Below are 21,376 nucleotides of genomic sequence, written 5' to 3' on the forward strand. Positions count from 1 at the left end.
CAAGGAAGACGTCCACACCAGGCCTCAGGAACGGAACGGGTGGGAATTTTAGCAAGCTGGGCGGCTTACTGTGGCAGCTTATCCCCAGCTGGTTCAGGACAAAGGAAAAGCCTCAGACTCCAGACTCCGAGGGTCCCCGGCCCCGCGTTGGCTGATCAGCCCCCATGAGAGCTTCTCTATATTTTCTCTGACATTTTCCCAAATTCCTCTCCGCATCTACATTTTGATGCCGTTTCTTATTCGAAGTTCCTCATTCCTTTGTACTTCTGTTCAAGTCTTTATTTCCAAATTGCCCTTGACGTAAGTTTGCCCAATTTTATTGATCTTTCCCAAGACTCGGGGTTTGTGCTCATTATGTAGTCTCCTGTTTTACACTGAGTCGATGCCTCTGCTTATCTTTAAGAATTCCTCTCTTTGCTTTCCTTAGGTTTCTCTTGTGGTTTTGTAGCTTCACTTAGTCCATTTATTTTCATATTTTCTGCTCAATAATAAGAGCTTAAAGCCATCAATGTTCTGGAGTATTATTTTGTCCACATCATCTAAGTTTTGAGGAGTTATTTCCTCCTCATCAACATTTCTTAATAGTTTGCCATTCTGATGTCCTTTTAGAATGAGTAATTATTTAGGAGACTGTTTAAAAAATTCTAAATGGTTTGCCTTTTTGGTTTGGCCTCTTATTATTAATTTCTAATTATGTGTGATAAGTGCCAGAGAATGCGCTCACTATAATTTCTTGTTCTTTAATTTATGGACGGCCTCCGAACGGTCTATTTGTCTTAGTCTGCTCAGGCTACTATAACAAAAATATATAAACTGAGTGGCTCATGAACAAGGGAAACTTATTTCTTGTACTTCTGGAGACTGGAAGTCTGGAGCAGTGTGCCAGCTTGGTTAGGTTCTGGTGGGGGATCTTTTCTGGGTTGCAGACCACTGACTTCTCATTGTGTTTCCACGGCAGGGAGCAGGGAAGCGGGGTGGGGGGGCAGCGAGCTCTCTTGTGTACTAATCCCATCCATGAGAGCACAGCCCTCATGACCTCATCTAATCCTTGTCACCTACCACGGGTTTCACGTCCATATACCACTGCACAGGGAGGGGGCGGGATTGCAACATACACATCTCAGGACACAGACATTCAGTCTATGGCACTGGTATTCGCTCAAGCTTTATAAATGGCCGTGACACACCCACGCATAGTGACAGGCAGTACTCTACATGTTCCATACGTATTAACTCATTAAATCCTCATAGTAATTCTATTTTACAGATGAGAAAAATGAAGCACAAGGACTTCACCAAAGTAATTTTCCCAACGTTGTACAGCCAGTGCACAGCAAAACTGAAATATGAACCCACTGGGTTTGGCTGCTAAGCTTCTGATCTTATCATAAGATGGTAAATGTTCCAAAAACATTTGAAAAAAGAAATATTTTTTCCTCCATAGGGCACTGTAATATTTGGAAAAAAATTTTTTGCTAGACACTTTGGCCATTACCTATTATAAACTCCCTGCCATGAGATGACTCTGCTTGGAGAGTTATTGTAAGACCGAATTGGGAGATTAGAAAACCTGTCAATGCTATTAATTACATTTATTCTTCCCCCAAATGTAATTTCCAGGCAACAGAGAAAATGACCCAAATTGCATAAAAGTAAGAGCGAGGGCTTTCATGAGACCATCCGGACATCAGAAAAGATGTCAGTCAGCCGCAGAGGGTACCTGGAAGAGGAAGGAGTCGCTCTGGGCCGGGACTCCCGAGTGCCTGTACCACACGATGCCTTCGTTGATGTCGCGCTGGGTGAAGGTGCTGGTGGGAGTGGCCGCCCTCCCGTCAGGCAGGGGCTGCCCTTCCTCCGCCGGGCTGTCCGCAGGCATATCGACCAGCAGGACCACCTCTCCTAGGAAAGCCACAGAGTTAGTGAGGGTCTCTGGGAAATGGAAAAGTTGGTCAGAGCTCTCATCTCCTTGGCTACTATCTATTTATCGGTCTTCCTTCCTTTGTTTCTTTCTTTCTAAGAGAAATTAGGTACTCCTTTGTCTTTAACCCAAGGCGAAGAAAAGTATGTTAGCACAGAACGCAACAGGCATCATCAAATTCACCTCCAGACACAGAATTCCCAGTCTCTCAGCTAAAACACACTAAAAGTAATTCAAGGGCACTGCAGGTATGAAGTGTATCAATTAGGTCACATAAAATCGCGAAGACAGCAAACATTCACTGGTTGGATGGACTGGGCACCGGATGGGTTCATTTGTACCTGTAACTTCTGTGTAGCAGGAAATGAGTTCTAATCCACACGTTTTCAGTGTAAACACAATGGGAAATTTGAAAAAATTCAGAGTCACTCTTGGGAGAATTCTGTACAATGAGAATGATGTTAGCTGGCCCTGGGATGCTTAGGTTAGGGACCGCATGAAGCACATTATGCGATGGTTCAAACCCGGCTGCGTGAGCTTTACATGGGCTTCGTCAGCCTCTGTTCCTCTTAGTAAAATGAGAATCATTCATGGGTATTTAAAAAGGATGTTGGTCATCCTTTTCATTATATTATTTCATCCTTCTTTTTAAAAAAAAATTTTTTTTTATTTATTTATTTGACAGAGAGAGACACAGCGAGAAAGGAAACACAAGCAGGGGGGGTGAGAAAGGGAGAAGCAGGTTTCCTGCTGAGCAGGGAGCCCGATGCGGCGCTCGATCCTGGGATCATGACCCAAGCTGAAGGCAGCCGCTTAATGACAGAGCCCCCCAGGCACCCCTGATTTGATCCTTCTGAAGATGCTCTTATTATCTGCATTTAAAAGACAGGTCTTTAGGCTCAGAGAAGTTCAGTAACTTCTTCAGGTTCACAAATGGTATGTGAAGGAGTTGAGATTCGAATCCGAAGCTCAGGCTCTGGGTCATGAATCTCTGTCTCCAGTCATGGTTATTTTGTGTTCACAGTCCTGCATCTACCCTCCAAGAACTCATCGTGTTTTCTCCTCCATCATGCCGTAGACCTCACTGGGATGGAAGCAAGGACACCTCAATCTGGTTCTAACGCTTGCTCTCGACCAGAAGCTACCGTTTTTGCTCGAGTGAGATTGCAAATATGGAGGTGTTACGGAAGCAAGTGAAATTTCACCAGGACAGTATGCCCTCAAGGGTCGGCTAAACAGGAGAACGGATGAGCCGCTGAAAACAGAAGCCACGTTCTCATGAAAATCCACCCAATAACAACTTGAGAGGAGCCTCCGTCCACGCAGATGGTAAGAGGGAAGGAGGGGGGGGGGCGAGGTTCTCAAGCGGGACACCCAGATCTTAGTCCACTAAGGGTACTACACGCAGCACACAGCTGAAAACACCCTCAATTACACTAGAGCAATTTTCTAACTTAGAAGGAAATATTCCTTCTAATATGTATAGGCATTAAATTCGAATTCAAAATCAGCATAGTATCCTGGACGGTGATGAGGTACTGAAGTAAGGAAAAAGCCATCCGTAGTCTTCTTTATAAAATCATGTGTAGAATCAACTCACTCTAGTTTCCTTTAGTATTGTTTCTCATTTATACCTAAGTCACAAATTCCGTTAGCCATCTCTCTCTGGTTTGGCCTCTGTTCATAAATATATACGGGTTTTTCCAAGATATAGATTGTTTAGGAATGTGGGTACAGCTGCAAAATATTTGAAAGTAGACTTCTACAATGAAAATGTAAAGAGTAGAAAAATAGAAAATACTCAAATGCTAATTTCCTAGCTGTTCTTCTTTATAATAGGAAAACTAAGCAGACCTAATGAAATAAACCTGTTTTTCCAGATTTAAAAAAAATTGCCATGTTATGCAGATGAACAGGAACCAGAGGATATTGACTAATCCCATAAATTTCAACTCAGATCATAGTGACTGAATGCGTGTTAGGTGCTAGCTATCACGCTAGCCCCTTCAGAAATGGGGATTCAAAGATAAGCAAGGTATAGTTCCTACCCATAAGATCATCCCCCATAAGCAACCAGGAGCCACTGTGAGATTTCAGTAGGTGAATTGCACGAACTGACTTAGAACACAAAACATATACGATCAGAACACAGGGAGCCTATGACCAACCCGTTAAAGAGGCTGAGTTTTATTTTATAAAAATGGTAATCATTGTAATTAACATTTATGTAGACAGTTGGATCAAGTGTGAGGCAACTGCAACATCCGGATGAACGGTAGTAAGTTTGGAAAGAAAGAAACAGACGTGAGAGTCACTAAGCAAGTGGAAGCAACGGACCTGGACACTTGTAGTTGTGAAGGGTGCGAGACAGGGAGGGACCCGGGAGTCCCCTGCTGACAGGAGAGGCAGCAATGCCCTGGATGCATGAGCGGGGGTGGGGGCAGCTCAGCACTGGGTCTGCTGAATACCAGATGCCTTTGTGCTAAGCCCATGAGGAAATGGAGAAGTATCAGTATTTTGTGGGTTCACCGCAGCAAGGTGAGAGATTTTGTGTCGTACCCCACCTCTGCTTTTATTATGACAAATACAAGCAGCCGACCTTTTAGATATATGGAAATCCAGGCTTACAAAACAGTCTAGGTTTAAAGAAAAGGAATAATAGTCTCCACTTGGGACTTCCTTAATACTGATGTCTACGGTTGAATCAAGAATTCTGAGGGGGAAATTTGATAGGTATTAAGAATTAGAATCTCACTGGAACCTCCATGAATTATTTGGGGACTGACAAAATTTGTATTAAAGCTTTCTTACTCGATGCTAAATAATTTAGAGTTGGCAATGTGTTGGATGAAGTCAGGTTTTCCCCCTAATGATACTTAAGTAACTTCATTAAAACCATCTCATTAAATTTATTTTCAAACTTGTGAAGTAGCTAAAGGTACAAGTACTAATCAACTTGTCCACACTTCTATCTGAGAGTAGTGATGAGTCTGTAAGCGGTGGAATTTGGGTCCATCATGCATTTGCAAGCAATTTACATTTGGTTCAGTTCCCTGGTCAGGTCTTCACAAAACGTCTAAAGCCCAGCCTGGACATTCTAAGGTGATGAGGGAGTGCACAGTAGGTGGGGTCGCAGGGGGGGAGGGGTCCACAGATTCACACCACTGCGACAGACGGATGTGACCAGACTGGTGTGCACTGGGCTTCCAGTTCCCACGGCCGCCTTCACTTCTGAGTGCTTCTTAAGGGTAATGTGATTGGATTATTACTAATAGGGGGCTCTGGGCACACAGAAGGAGGATTCTGTTCATAGGAAGAAGTTAATTAAGAGACTTATAGTAGGATAGGGTCACAGGCAAGCCTACATGGCATTATCAAGCCAAAATGGCTTAAAAAATAATTTAATTCAGCACTGTTCTTTTTAAGAGTTAAACTGAATATTGGAATATTGGGCTGTCTCTAGGAAATTAAATTTTTTGGCTTTTAATGATCAAGATAAAGGTAGACATCAAACGAGTCAAAGATTTTTAGAGCTGAAAAGGACTTAAACATTATCGAGCTGAAAATCAGTGGATAAAAGAACACGAAGTTGAATAAGGTCGGCGGACTAATTAGTAGCATTGTATCCACTTGGCCTCCTGGTTTTGATCATTGTTCCATTGTTCTGCAAGATGCTATCATTGAGGGAAGCTAGATTAAAGGTATTCAAGGGCTCTTTGTACTATTTTTGCAACTTTACAGTAAGTCTAAAATTATTTTCAAATAAATAGTTAAAAAAAAATTATCTAGCCTAACCTTTCAAAGAAAACTAAGGCTCAAAGGAATCCACTCGCCTTCCTCAAAGTTACACAACTATAATAAAAGACACCCCAGCTAGAGCAACGATTTTATAATTATATTAATTCTTAATTAGATTATGCTTTTCAATGTCTTTGTTACATTGGAATTATTTTTATTTTTTTAAGTCTTTTTTATGCAAAGACTTTATTTATTTATTTGACAGAGATCACAAGTAGACAGAGAGGCAGGCAGAGAGAGGGGGAAGCAGGCTCCCTGCTGAGCAGAGAACCCGATGTGGGTCTCAATCCCAGGACCCTGGGATCACGACCCGAGCTGAAGGCAGAAGCTTTAACCCACTGAGCCACCCAGGCACCCCTAAGTCTTCTTTTTTTTGAGAGAGAGAGAGAGAGAGAGAGAGAGTTTTTGTGTGTGTGTGTGTGTGTGTGTGTGTGTGAGAGTGGGGGGTGGGAGGGTCATGGGAGGGGCAGAGGGAAAGGGAGAGAGAATCTTAGGCAGCCTCCACACTCATGGTGCAGAGCCTGGTGTGGGGCTCCATTTCAGGACCCTGAACACACGGCCTGAGTTATAATCAAGAGTCGGTTGCTTGGCACACTGAGCCACCCAGGTGCCCCATTGGAATTACTTTTAAATTGCACAAAAGTTAACTTTTTCCCCCTCACTACAGAAAATAAGTAGTTTTTAAAATCTGGAAACCAGATTAAAGAAAAACAGATTATTACTCCTGTGCTATTTAACATGCCAAGAAAGTTTTTATTTGTAGTGAATAAATATTTTTCACTTTGAAAAATATAATTTTCATTTTCAGGTGATCTTTTAATTCTTTTAAAAAACATACCTGCCTATTCTTTTATTTTTATGATCTTGGTTATTGCCTTACAGTTTCAATTCTTTCTTTTGTGTCTTTAAATATGCTTGTTTTATAGTTTTTAGGATTACTCCTTTGTTCGAAATCCTTGGAATTTTAAACGTTTTGTTCATTTTTCTTATGATACTATGGACTGTTTCCTCATTTGTTCTGTAATTTTAAATTCTGAGCTAATCTTCAGCAGTTTGGGCTGTGAGAATCCTGAAATTCGGAGTTGAGGGTGGACATTCTGCAACAGTTTCTACCAGTTTCTGCAAGGGACTCAAGAATTATCATTGGCTTGAGATTAATATTCATAGGAATGTCTCAGCATTGGGTTTCTCAGACCATGGGCAAGTATAACTTCACCCTGGATCTGTGGGAGAAACAGGCGAGAAGTTCTTTCTTGGCAGACTTTTTTGCTCTACTCCAAGCCCTGGGAAACACAGGTAGGTTTCTTTGCCATCTCTCTGGCCTGGTGCCCTTCTTGTTTTCTGTTCTGTCCCTCGAAATGAAAGTCTTTCCAGAGTCCCAGTTTTATGCAAGATCTTAACTTCTCTCTTTCTGCATGGCATTACCTCTCGAGCCCTTGGGTTACGGGGACACATACAAGCCTCTCAGGGAAGCTGTTCCATCAGCATATGCCCAGACTGGCTTTAAGCTCCTTCTCTGCTTGCTACCTGGAGATTTCGCTCTATTCTTGAAAGGTCAGCCACGAGGGCCCTATAATTCTTATCATCTTTTATCCACCTTTTCTAGATGATGACGAGGGGAAAATTTTCAAGTTATCATTCTCTACTATCTTGCTAGGAGTGGAAGTAACAATAAAGATCTTTAAAAGTGTTTTTATGTAAAACTTTTTTTTTTTTTTTTAAGTCTCAACAAGAAGTCTGGCAATGTTCTGGAGGGAGCGTAAGGTGGAGTGTGAGAGCCCGAGCTTCAAAATTAAACTGACATTATTAGCTATATATGCTGAAAGGAACTATGTATTAGCAAGTTACTTTCTCTGTAAAATGAATCTACTTTAAAACTTAAATTTTGGATTTCATGTTTACTTGCAGAAAATTTAAATTTTGGATCTCATATATACTAACAGGTCTACATTACTTAGCATATCACCTGATACAGAATATGTGTACAGTATCACAGTCATTTTGATGATTCTGTGTTTAAATGAGACCTGTGAGGTATTAGAAAGTCAGTGTCACTGGAATCCCAACCTCGCTGCATGGCATCATACCATAGCAAGTCCAAGACTGCTGGATACGACGATGAGATCACGAGAAAGGAAAAGAAAAGTTACCAAATTGTGGGTGGTCCTGGGTAATTTTGTAGACGATTTCTGAGGCACTGGCACCTGGAGCTTCAGCCTGTAAGATTCTGTTGGTAATCTGCAACATCCCGCCTTCTGGAACCCACACCATTGAGTTAGCCATAAGCCGGAGACCTGCGTCATTCTAGAATGAGGAAAGAGTACAGAGTTAAGCCCAAGCCCAAACAAACATATATATATGTTTGTGTGTATGTGTGTATATATATGTTTGTGTGTATATATATATAAACACACATACACACACTATATATAATGTATATTATATACATTATTATATACAAATTCTATTTACAAATAATATATACAAATTTATAAGTATATTTAAATATTTAATATGTATTTTTATAAATATATATTTCTCTGTGTATATGTGTGTGTGTGTATATACACATATGTGTATGTATATATGTACATGTATATATCAGCCCTTAGAAACATAAGTTATCAGGTACTATTGTTGCCAGCCATCACCTAACAAGAGGTATTCATAGCTCCAGAGTCGCACTATGGATTACGTATGTATATTGTGTGTAGACACATGTATGTGTATGTATATATGTACATATCCTATTTTTTTCCTTTACTTTATCATAAGCAAATAACTTTTCTCATTCATCAATTTCTCTCTTTCATTCGTCCCCCTCACTGTCCCTCTACTCTCCCCACCCACTCCTACTCAAGCACTACACACTAAGCACCCATCAGAGGCTGGCTCTCTTGCCAGAGGCCTACGATATATAAGAATGCCTAAACAAGATGTCAGTTTGAGAACGTACAGTCTAGTCGTCCCGCCGCAGACAACTAATCAGGGCGTATCACAACGATATTCTGTAAGAGGTTGGAGCAGGGTGCTGTGGGAGAATAACGGAAAAAGGGGGTTTCCTCTTTGGGGGAGGAATGCTCAGGAAGGCTTTCCTAGGGAAATATCATTTAACTCTTGAATGACCAAAACATGGCCCTTCTAAGAGAGAAGTACTGAAATGGACTCTGTGCAGAGGCAAAGACACAAGACAGTGCACTGTATCTGGGCAAGAAGAATTTATGGGGCCAGGAGAGGGGTGAATAAGAAGGGACACTCTCTTGAAGTTGGCTAGCAGAAGGTAGAGGATGTACTAAAGGTCTCCATTTATCTTGTAAGCCCAGTAAAGTCAACACGCGTCTTCAGGGAAGGAACGGGGATGAACAGTCTGGGGTTTATGAAGTTTCCGTCAGCGGGAGATGAAAGGGGCTAGAACTGACATGTGTCTGGGGCTATAGAAACCATTTAACAAATTCTTGTAATGGCTCAGGTGAGAGAAGATGAAACAGTCATTGCCGTGGGAACAGAGAGTTAGAACCAGTTTCCAGAAACACTAGAGGCCAAACTGACAGACCTTGATGACTGAAAGCGAAGCCTTAGAAACAACAGCTGGGAGGAGCTGACTGGAAGAAATCACCTCTTTTCGCCCCCCCCCACCCCGAGAAGGCAACCATTTTAGTTGCTAAAGCTACTGTCACGAAAGTGCTGCCATTCTCGATTTGCAAGGTGTGCGCCTCTTCCAGTCTCATGACTGACATTTTCCACGGAAGGAGGTTAGTGAGTCTGTGTTCAGCTTTCAATCTGTTTTTGTACTTCAAAAATCAGTAAATCTGGGGTTCTAAAATAGGGCATTTCAATGGGGGCGTTTTTTAAATTATTATTACTTTCAAATATGCCAACATTTGAAACACCAGAACAGAGCAATACCCCTCCCAGGAGGGGAATATTCAGGGCAGAAGACAACAAATAGGCCTTTGCAGTCCCTTGGCATGAGAGCATTTGCTCCCCACAAGAGGTCATTTTCACTACAGTCACCAGGGAACCGAGTCAAACAGTGCCCAGGAGAACAGCAGCAGAAGCACCTTCTATTATGATCAGTGCTCAGGGGCAAACTCCCTAGAATTTTCTCCCTTCACGATTGATACAGCATATTAGTTACAAAAACATCAAAATGTGCCAAGAATTTTCCTCTATACTTACCCCCCCTGAATTCTGGGGGAAAAGTCCCAATTAACTCCAGCAGAGTTTCATATAAGATAATACACTCAGACCCAGGCGTCTTAATTGCCAGAAATCTCTCTAATAGCAGCCGCCTCGTCAAGTCTGATCATGGTTACAGAAATCAGTCATACGCCAACAACCAAATTATGGGACTAATAAGGCAATGTGGTTTTTCATATTCCAAGCAAGTAAGTACTGTGACCTGAATGCATGTCCCCAGATGTCCCTCCCACTACATTTCTATCTTGGCCACACTTTACCAACCCAACACAATTCTTTAATTCCTTGTGACTGTAAATCTTTAGGAGACAGTACTCCTTTTATGTCAGTGTTAGAACAAACATCTGGAAGTGTTAGGCAACATCTGGAAGCTTATTACAAGTTAAGAATCTCAGACCCCACCCCAGATCCTAAATTAGATCTGTATTTTATTTTTTTCACCAACTTTACTGAAGTGTATTTGACAAATAAAAGTTGTACATAGGTAAGGTGCACAATATGATGTTTTGATATACATATACATTGTGAAATTCAAGCTAATTAGGAAATCTATCACTCATATAGCTATAATTTTGTGTGTGTATGTGGTATAAAAAATCACTTAAGGTCAACCCACTCAGCAAATTTCGGGTGTATGATACAGTATCAAGTACAGCCACCATGCTATACATTGTATCTCCAGAACTTATTCATCCCTGGTAACCGAACCTCTATATCCATTGACTAACATCTCCCCATTTCTCCTACGCAGCTCCTGGCAACCACCATTCTGCTCTGCTATTATGAGCTGCGCTTTTTAAGATTCCAAATATAAATGAGATCATGCAGAATTTGTCTTTTTTCTGTCTGGCTTATTTTACTTAGCATACTGTTTTTCAAGCTCATCTATGCTGTCACAAATGACAGGATTTCCTTTTTTTAAGGCTGAATAATATTCCATTAAATACATAGATCACATTTTCTTTATCCATTTTTTAAAAATACTTATTTATTTGTTTTAGAGAGAGAAAGCAAGCAAGCGGGGGTGGGGAGGAGCAGAGGGTGAGAGAGAGAGAACCCTGAGGCTGGACCCCCCACTGGGGATGAAGCCCAATGTGGGACTTGATCCCAGGACCCCAAGATCATGGCCGGAGATGAAATCAAGAACTGGAGCTCAACCAGCTGAGCCACCCAGCTGCCTCCTCTTTATCCTTTTACCCATCAGGAGACACTTAGGCTCTTTTCATACCTTGCCTGTTATGACTAATGTTACAATAAACATGTGAGTACGTATATCTCTATGAGACACAGATTTCATTTCTTTTAGATATATACCTGGAAGCGAGGTTGCTGGATCATATGACAGCTCTGTTTTTAGCTTTCTGAGGACCCTCCATACTGTTTTCCATAATGGCTGCATCAATTTACATTCCCACCGAGAGTGTATACAGGTTCCCTGTTCCCAGTACCTTCACCAACTCTTGTTATCTTCTGTCTTTTTGATTACAGCCATTCTAACAGGTATGAGGTAATAACTCATTGTGGTTTTGATTTTCATTTCCCTAATGATGAGTGATACTGAATGTATTTTCATGTACCTCTTGGCCATTTTATGTCTTCTTTTGAGAAAGGTCCATGCAGGTCCTAAGGCCACATTTTAATTGGATGATAAAGATGATGATTTTGCTATTGAGTTGTCTGAGTTCCTCATATGGTCTAAATATTAATTCTTTATCAGATATATGGTTTCAAATATTTTCTCCCATTTGGTAGGCTGCCTTTTCATTTCATTGACTGTTTACTTTGCCATCAGCTTTGTACTCTGATGTGTTTCCACTTGTATTTGAAGAGGATTCCCAGGGGATGTGGAGTCACGCTAAAGCAGGAGAAGCAGAGCTCAGGAAAGAAATAGTAATGGGTTCAGAGTGGTTCTCCTGAACCCCCCAGACAGGTCTTTCAGAATATTTACATTTCTAACTTCTGTTTCCAAATCATTTGTTTATAATACATAAGAAGAAACAGACAACTATCTAAGGGAAAGAAGTATAATTCTTCCCACTCATTATAATGAAGATGGTTTTATCAGTTGTCTTCTTCTGGGAGAGAGCCCACGGAAGATTCAGGAAGAAATGAATAGAAGCCTATATATCATCTTTTCTATAGTTAAAGTGTCCAGAAAAGCCAAACAAATTTTAACGCATTTCCCCAATGATTCTGACATTTTGCAATTTCTTTATCTCCTTGTAGTTATTTTTTCCTTCTTCTGCACAATGGTGCATATATCCCTGTAATCTCAAGAAATTAGCCATAACATGAGCTGAATAATCTCCTGTCTAGTGATGTTTTATATGTCCTTCGGGGTACCACATTAGAAAGCAATAAAATCCCAAAAAGGGGTTATGGGGGCATAATCAAAAGAGGGCTTTAAATTAAATAGTTCTACTAATTCATTTCATAAAACAATGGGCATAGGGAAATGTTGGCAATAAAGTTTGGCCATTATATATTGTGTCACAAATAAAAATATTAGTGTTGTAAACCAGAAGTAAGGACCTAAGCTTCTATCATTAGGAGGAAAAATCTCACAAATAAAATGAAAACTTCCTCCCCTAAAATAAATGTCGGAGCATACATGATGATTTCAAGTGACAGCGCCCTAACCCCAGGTCCGGCTACTTGAGCTACAAAATTTTAAAACTTAATCAAGTATTAAAGGACTATAATTGGATATAACAACAGTCCTAAGATTTTATTTATTTTGTTAAAAAATGCCTTATTTTGCAAAGGTTCATTTATACCATAGTTTTTAAACTGCAGCCTTTAAGGACACGGTGGATTTTAGGGAAGGATCATGCAGGGTCGACATAAAAAGTGAAACTTGGATGCTATTTGCCAGGATAAAGGATGGAAAGATAATTAAACCGTTTTGGTGTTTGTCAGTGGGTGTGTGGGCTCCTCAGAAGCTCTGTTCCTTCAGGTCAAGAATATAGAACCTTCTCTCCATATAGATTTCAACTACTTCATAAACAAAATTTAGTAATTAGATAGAACCAGTTTTTGAATGTATACTCTGAGCAACACACCTTATAAGATGCCAAATTGAACAAGCTAAGTAAGTCCATAAAAGATGAAACCCTGGGGCATCTGGGTGGCTCTGTTGTTGGGCATCTGCCCAGAGTCCCGGGATCAAGTCCCATGTCCAGCTCCCTGCTCAGCGGGAGTCTGCTTCTCTCTCTGACCCTCACCCTGCTTGTTCTCTCTCTCTCTCTCTCTCTCTCTCTCTCAAATAAATAGACTAAAACCTTAAAAAAAAAAAAAAAAGGTGAAACCCTGACATGTGGTAAGGATTTATTTATGAGAGAGACTCTTATTCAAAAACTGAACACTTTTGTGCCATACTTCTAATTGTCCCAAACACCCTTATTATCAAGAAGCATCCACGCCAGACAACCACTGGGAGGACAAGTGTTAAGGAAATTGGGGAAATCACAATCGGGCCGCTAGTCACACACAAGCCTTACCAAGGGCAAACAGCCAGAGCAGACTTAGCAACACAATTTTCCATCCAGTTCATAGCATGATACTTGGGGGGTTTTCACATCAAAGCACTACCCGACGGCAGAAAGCAACTGCTCAAACAACAACAAACGAGGTCACAAAGGTCATCAGATTTATTGCCAGAGTGGACGAGGAGGCCTGATTCCCAGAGACGCCGTAATGAAAAAGAAGCTTGGCTTGAAAGACTGGCAGCGGAGAGAAGCCCACCAATAAGCTTTTCCCTGCCTACATTTTAGCCCTTATTAGATGCCGAAATGCTTTAAAATCATATCTCCAGTGGGCTCGGGTTTGATAATCCACACAATTAATGAAAGCCTGTTCAGCAAGCATTCTTTATTACCTTTTAATCTTCTTGATTTCTTTTGCTTCCCCCAACCCCGACAGAGCATGTTTCGACATCAGTCCTGAATCTATTTTCTCTTCAGCAACTCAGCATAAGCCTGGAGGGCAGTACATTTCCTCACTGCCAGGCCAAGGATGAAACTTTGGAGGAAGTGATGCAGAACTTGAGAAATGAGAGTGGAGCCGACAGCTCCCATGCTTAGTCCCAGATAGGCCACCCCAACATCAGCAGAGGTGGCCTGAAGTCTTCTCATCTGATGCAAGAGACGGATTCTAACATAGGAACACAGGAACTAGCCTCACTCAAGCTGTTGCATCCCTCCAAATATCTATCCATCCAACAAAAATGCGCTGAACTCCTTGATCAAGAGATCAAGAGAGGAAGACTAAAAGAGTTGCTGCTCACACACAGTTTTCTTTTTCTCTCTCTCTCGCTACCCTTTCACTTGTGTCAGCGGGTTAAGTTTTCTACTGAACAACATTGGGATTAATTTGAACATCCATTCCTCAGGAATTAGACCTAATCCCCTTCACCATGACACTTAAACCACCAGGTAGACATCAGCCAGTAATTGGCCTGACTTCAAGTTTAATACACAGGCGGGCTCCGTGTAAGGACTTGGACGCCCACCTTCAGAAGTGGCTATCAGAATGAAATCAATCATGTCTGACTATACATGTACTGGAAGCCATTAACAGCTGAAGGATTGTTTTGCTTCCTGGGCTCTGGCAGACTTATGATTATAAATAGCTTCACTTGTAACAAGATGTGGATGATTCCAGAGGGAAGATTCCAGGAGGCTTGGGCCCAGACTGCTTGGATAGGACATTGACAAAATGACTAAATTGCTGTCTCCATTCTGTCAATTAGGGGGATCAGAATATATATGACCAAAACATCCAAAAATATGGGCTAGAATGAAAAAAGCTATGTGGGCTACGTGTGATGGGCCAGAGCACACTTGAGTCGAAACCACAGCTCCAACAGGAAATACCTTTATAAAAAAATAAACATCTTTAAACTTTAAAAAATGTTTTTATACCTTTTCTTCAGTTTCCCTTTTTTTTGAAAATTAGAGATAATAATTGTACAAACATCCTGGAAGGATCATGAGCATCAAATGAAATAATTTACATCAACACGACTGATCCAATAAAGGTTAAAAACAAAACAAACAAAAACACCTCCCACCCATAGTAGAACTTCTAATAGAAGAAATAAGGTCAGGGCACGTGGGTGGCTCAGTGGGTTAAAGCCTCTGCCTTCGGCTCAGGTCATGATCTCAGGGTCCTGGGATCAAGCCCCGCATCGGGCTCTCTGCTCAGCAGGGAGCCTGCTTCCTCCTCTCTCTCTGCCTGCCTCTCTGCCTACTTGTGATCTCTGTCTGTCAAATAAATAAATAAAATCTTTAAATAAAAAAAGAAGAAGAAATAAGGTCATATGGCCCCACTCCTAACCTTCTTCATTAAAATATTGTAAAAATCAATATAAGAGATTTAAAGAAAAAGTACTTTGAATTCCTGAAAGGAAACATAGTATGCATTTGTAAAATATCCGTGTTACCGAGTCAGATTCATTAGTACGTCCTGATGGATGCTGCATTCATTATCCCAGGTCATTGGTCATTATCCCAGCCATTAATGAGTTCACCAGACGGACACAAACGCACAACGTACAGGAGACGGAGTGGCGGCAGGAGGGAGGCACAGACATGGTAACACTGACATGAATCCCGACGTGTAAGTGCTACAAGAATTCTCAAGTTCTGTGCTTATGTCTTATTTATAAATTAAACTCTAATTTTTGCTTGTTTTGTTTTGGTGGTCAAAGCATTTAAAATCCTGGACACACCCTTCAACCTTAGACCCTAGCATATGCTAGTGCCATCCACCGAACCGATCTCCAAATGTGGAGACTGAAACCACTACCGGAAAGGCAGCTGAGAGCGTTGCACTGAAATCCTGTAACAATCTTTGTTGGAAGGAAACCAAGCAGGAAGAAAAGAAACTTTCTGTGTCTGTCTAGACTTCATCTCTTCAGAACTAAACCTCATCTCCCAGGGCAATTGCAAGAGGGTGATAATTAGGATTAGCTACAAGGTGGCTATCTGCCAACTCTATTCTCACAATCAGCCTTCACTTACTCCCCTCTATCTCATGCCACCATCACCGTTTTCATCAGCTGCAAATCACGAGACAACAGCCTGAGAAACTAGCCGGCAGACTATGCTGCATCCAAGCTGTTCACCTGCGCACGGCTCCATCGCAAAGCCTGAACGATCTTCCGTGAGAAACTGACAAGTCATTTCTAAACTGTCCTCGGCAAATCCAATGACACTTTGGTGGCTACTGATATTTGGAATGAAACGTTCAATAAAAATGATAAGTCTCCCAATCTGCCACCATGGGAAAGAACCATTTTTGCTAAAACGGACAAAAGAGCTTCTAGCGAAATATCATCAAGTAATTAGTGGTTCTGAAAATGTTTTTCAGTAGGCGTCTTGGCTCTAGCATGGTCAGCCCAGTCCCTAAACGTCACAGCCACCCCATTAATAGCATCCAAGAACATTCTAGGTACTATGTGAACGAAGGTTTTTAAAAGCGGTCATGTATTAATTTTGATATTTTAGAAGTACAATTCTACATTAAGCCCATGATTTCATATGCATTATTTATGAGGATGAGGCCACAGTAAAAAATCTGATACAAAGAAAAATATTAAGTAAATAATAGAAAATTTATTCGTGGGTATGACAAAAACATATGGAGGCGGCATGGGAGTGACTCAGGCCGACAGGAGTTCCTGTGACCACTAAAAGAGAGAGTTTCCTCACCCTACTTGAGCTGGGCTAACAGAATGGCCGAACCCATCTTTTTTCATTCATTATGATCACCTATGAGCGTCACATTGCATGAGCTGTTACAGAAGGGAGAAAAAAACAGGGGTGCGCTTGATTCGTGGGATCAGACTCAGGCAGCGGACAAGAGCATCAGTGGACGATGAGGCATTTCTATAGCAGCAAGTCAACATAAAGGTGTGAAAGTGTCCCTTGTGCAGAGAGCACCGGGACAGGTCCTTCAGATCAAGGATGCACCTAACGAAACCTATGCTACTCCCTGAGATTGGGTATTGTGTTCTGTGAATCTCTGAACATTCTAAGGATCTCTGTAATAGATGTTTAATCAGTGTTTGAATAAATACCTGTGCATATCTTAACTTTATGAATATTTTAAAAAAATATCATCAACAAAACTTCCTATCTAGATGCAAGGAAGCTGCCGCTCTAGGAATCCCACCTACCTGGGGCACCAGCTTCACACGGAACAGTATATTTCGAAAGGAATGCCCGTCGGTGGCCTGCAGGACCACAACATCGGACACGCTCTCCGAGCCATCGTGAGCGTAGTGGAGAAGGCCCCTGGAGAGCTCATCCAGCCGGAACTGGTAGATCGGGGCTGCAGGGGACTGAAGTGTTTGGAGCAACTGGCCATGACGTGGCGGGTCAAGCACTTCGACCACGACGTCCTGTGGGTTGTCGTCATCTCGGATGTCAAGCACCTGGGTGGTGATGGTCCCTCTCTCTCCTCGGCTAATACGGAGGGCCTCGTTTCTCAGCACATAGGGGGCCTGAGGAGTGGAAGGGAAGGAGGAGAAGTCATTTAGCAGGAAAGAGGGCGACCCGGTGGACTAGATACCATGGTGCACAACCTAATCGATAATTCTATGCTTCTGAAGGGAACTCTTAAAGCTCCACAAAGTGCCGAATGGTGGCCGAGTCAAAGGAATTGTCGGAGGTGTGGGCAGTTGCAGGAACCAGAGCGAGTGAGATTACTTCACACTTCGGGTTCTGGAGGCTTCTCAAGCTACTTCAAGGCCATCATATTCACCAGAGGAAATGGAGATGAGCCTTGTTTCCAAGTCTCTGCTGTCTTGATTTACACTATATCCCCTGCCTTGTAACTGAGATCAGCCCAGGGTCAAGGGTCCCAACCAGTTTTCTGCATCCAAGAGAGAACAGTAAGAGGCATGGAATCTTCTCACTGGGGTTCAGAGTTCAGTACTTCCCTCTAGTGATACTGCGGTTTGCCGACTTGGGGTAAGATATTTCTGATTCTGAATTCATGTCATGTCTGGTCCCAGGCAATAATTTTCTTGAAGCCATCTCCTCCATGCCTTGAAGGGCCCACCCTAGCTCAGGCTTTAGAGCCCAGGAGGACGCGGCCGGAGAAAGCCAACCGCCTGGCTAATCCACGTGGCCAATTTTCAGATGTTTTTCTTGGGATTACCAGGCTTCCCTTCACCAGTTGAGTAAGCAAATACAATATTCTTTCATAAAGACAACAGTTAATGAACCACAACAGAAAAAATTACCCACCAACCAACAAACCAATAAACCAAACAAACAAACAAACAAACGAACAAAAAATCCAAAACAAAACCTGAGGCCAAAAGCCAAAGAAAACATTATCTTAGTTTTGTATATTGTTTGAAGTTGAACCATCTAGGACTTTCTCTCACATATCGTTTTCTTTAATCCAATGGTTTTGTTTTAAAGCTACCTCTCTGGCCTCCTGGAAATTTCAATATTTATTAAAGTAACGTCTAGCTAATGTATCATTGTAATAGTCACATAGTAGGAAGATAGACAACAGCTACCCCTCAGAATTCCCAAGTGAGAATGCAGAAGCTGTGATTCTAGATACGTGGGAATGAAGGGCCCCTTGGATTCTAAAAAAGGAGAGGTCAGAAGGTGATGTCAACATCCGTAAATGGAAAAGATCAAATGAACTTGCATGAGAAAATCTCCAGGAGGTTCAAGACCATATTGAAATAGCACAGGACTGTAAAGGAACAAAAATAAGTTAAAATTAATTTTTAAAACTCCATTTTAAAAGAGTTAAAATGAAAGAAGTTTCTCAAATAATAAATAAAATTTAAAAATGCTGCCACTGTTTATTTGCTTGATTTGGGGAAGACAAGCAAACAAAACTTAGGGAACCATAGGAGCTCACTGTCTGAGATGAGAAAGGCACTTGCCAGTATCTACCCTAAGTCTCTACTTTACCTAATTAGAGTAACTAAATCAACACAAACAAAAAGACCAAAATAAAACTTCTGAGTTTAGGTACTGAGAAATTTTAAGCCAGACAGTCCTCAGGCCTGATGTAGCCCTCTGGCGCATATTTACAGAGAACACATGTTTTCATTTTGGGTTCGTTTTTGTTTTTGTTTTTGCTTTTAACATGTTTTAGTTTTAATTAAAACAAAATTAATACTTTTAGCCCAAGAGTGAAGTCAAATGAATATCAGATCCATTTCTAATCAACCCTCAACTTCAGTCACCCCTGAAGTAAGAATGTTATCAAGAAGAGCAAAGTTTGGGTGGGGGGGGAGGTGCTGCGTGGCTCAGTTGTTAGGTGTCTGCCTTCGGCTCAGGTCATGATCTCGGGTCCTGGGACTGAGCCCCATGTCGGCCTCCCTGGAGGAGTCTGCTTGTCCTCTCTCCATGCCCCGACTTGAGTTCTCTGCCTCTCTCTCTCTCTCTCAAGGAAATAAATAAAATATTAAAAAGAAAGAATGAAGAAGAAGAAGGAAGTTGGCCTGTGAACACCATCCGGAAGTCACTTCTGGGTTATGTCTCTGTTATCCACAGTCCATGGTCTTTTCATATTTGGACCAAAATTTTAAAAAAAATTAAAATAATAGTCTCCTGTCTTTCCTTGAATTCATGACTAACACTCTGCAGAGTTGTGGATATTTAGGTATCCTTGGTTCCCCATGCTGATATCCCACTCTCTTACTGTTCACAACTTAAGACCCTACTCTCTTTGCATGTTTCAGCTGCTGAATCCCTCAAGCTCAGTCACTCAGACCCTCTACCGCTATCTGTATTCTGGACACACAAGTACACCTTAACAGAGATGAGTGATGGGAACAGAGGCGCCATCACACCGAGTTTTATAGCATCTACCATGATGTCCTCAGACTTCTGTCTGGCTGGTGCCCACACGGGCACCCCATGTAAGTAGATCCTTAATCAGATGCTCTACCGCAGACAGATGGGAGCACAGCGCAGCTACAGGACAGACAGGCAAAAGTAGCTGAGAATAATTTCATATGCCTGAGAGAGAAATATTTAGGCAAAACAAACTCATTTACCCAAGACTAAGAAAGTCTTAACAACTGGAACAGTTTCAAATTATTCTGAAGGGCTCATATCAACTCAGGAGAGTACAGTAAGGCACTACAAGTTAGTGGGCAAGAACGCAGAGTCTGTAGCCCGATTTTCTAGGCACAAATCTCAGCTCTTTATTTATTAGCTATCTCGCCATAGACAAGCTACTTAACTTCCCTGTGACTTTAGTGTCCTCCTCTGCAATTAGGGAAGACAACACCCCACAGGGCTATCATAAGGACTGAATGAGAAATACAAAGAAGAGTATGATAGATGTATTAGCAATTAGTTGTTGCTGCTGTTCTTACCCACGAGCACTAAAAATTATTCCAGTAGTATTTCATGGAGAACCTGAGACTAGCTTAATCGAGGTCATTTGTGCTATAACTACTGGAAAGAAACCTTGATTCACACATGCGAAATTATTAATTGTGTGGCAATGTCATTACCTGTGTTGAAAATGCTTGTATGTTGATCAGCTGTGGCTCAGAGAAGAACTGCTGGTCACTAATTTTCAGGGAAAAGTAACCTTTCCTAGAAGAAGTCCCCAAGAAAAGAATGAGAAAATGCAGTCATTAGTCTCTAGAAAAATAAGATTAAAAATATCTTCAGCTTATGTGCATGGAAGAATTTGGATCAAAGCACTACAGTGATATAATATTCATACTGTAAATAAAAGTAACCAGATGAAGATGAACATAGCGACATGCAGTAAAACCATGGTGTATTCTCTGACCTCAATATAATGTAATAATTCCATAAACTTTTTAGTTTCAATTTTTCTAAAATGACTATATAAATGTTTGAAAAACCAGTTTGGGGCCCAAGACATAATAATGAAAAACAAAACAAAGGCTAATGGTTAAATTGGAGAGAATAGAAAGGAACTATCAGAGTCTCTGATTAGCTCTCAGTGATTCCCTCCCTCTGCAAACCCCCCCTCCAGCCCGTCCCCAGATCACGTGAGTGAGCCTCCATGGATGGTTCTGCAGTGTTCATGTGACCTGACTCTATCGACCTGGCCCCCGTCGCAGCCACACACGTACACAATCAGTGTGGACAGGACGAGGGAAGACGGCCGATCATTCCCCGGAAATCTGCAACTAGCCTGAGAGCCCCCATCTGATGATGCGGAAGCCACAGTCTACCACGATGAGGTGTGGAGCAAGCCTGTCTGCAGGGAAGAGGTAAATGAAGCCTGTGAGCAGTGAGACAGAGACCAGAGGGAGAGCGGACTCCTGCTCCTCGCCCCTGGTCCTAGCTTCTAGGCCTCTGTGGGAAGTCCAGGTGTCCTTGGTGTGTCAGAGAGCTGAGCCATACCTGCGATGCTAAAACAAGCCTCACAGTTTTGTAGGCTTCATTACTTGCACCCGAAGATAAAACAAAATAAGGCTCCCTCTTTGCT

General features: G+C 41.7%; 1 protein-coding gene across 5 annotated transcripts in view; it reads right to left on the minus strand.

Annotated features, from left to right (window-relative positions):
- Window positions 1-21,376, minus strand: part of FRAS1 (Fraser extracellular matrix complex subunit 1) — a 409,483-nt gene that overhangs the window by 122,289 nt on the left and 265,818 nt on the right. For all 5 annotated transcript variants that reach the window (XM_082726544.1, XM_082726546.1, XM_082726545.1 and 2 more), the window contains 4 exons: window positions 20,421-20,505; window positions 17,097-17,423; window positions 7,867-8,020; window positions 1,721-1,899 (listed from right to left, as the gene is read on the minus strand). In XM_082726544.1, coding sequence (XP_082582670.1) covers window positions 1,721-1,899; window positions 7,867-8,020; window positions 17,097-17,423; window positions 20,421-20,505 — 745 coding nt within the window. The remainder of the gene's footprint in view (window positions 1-1,720; window positions 1,900-7,866; window positions 8,021-17,096; window positions 17,424-20,420; window positions 20,506-21,376) is intronic.

The sequence above is a fragment of the Mustela nivalis genome (genome assembly GCF_964662115.1).
Source record: "Mustela nivalis genome assembly, chromosome: 4".
Classification (NCBI taxonomy): domain Eukaryota; kingdom Metazoa; phylum Chordata; class Mammalia; order Carnivora; family Mustelidae; genus Mustela; species Mustela nivalis.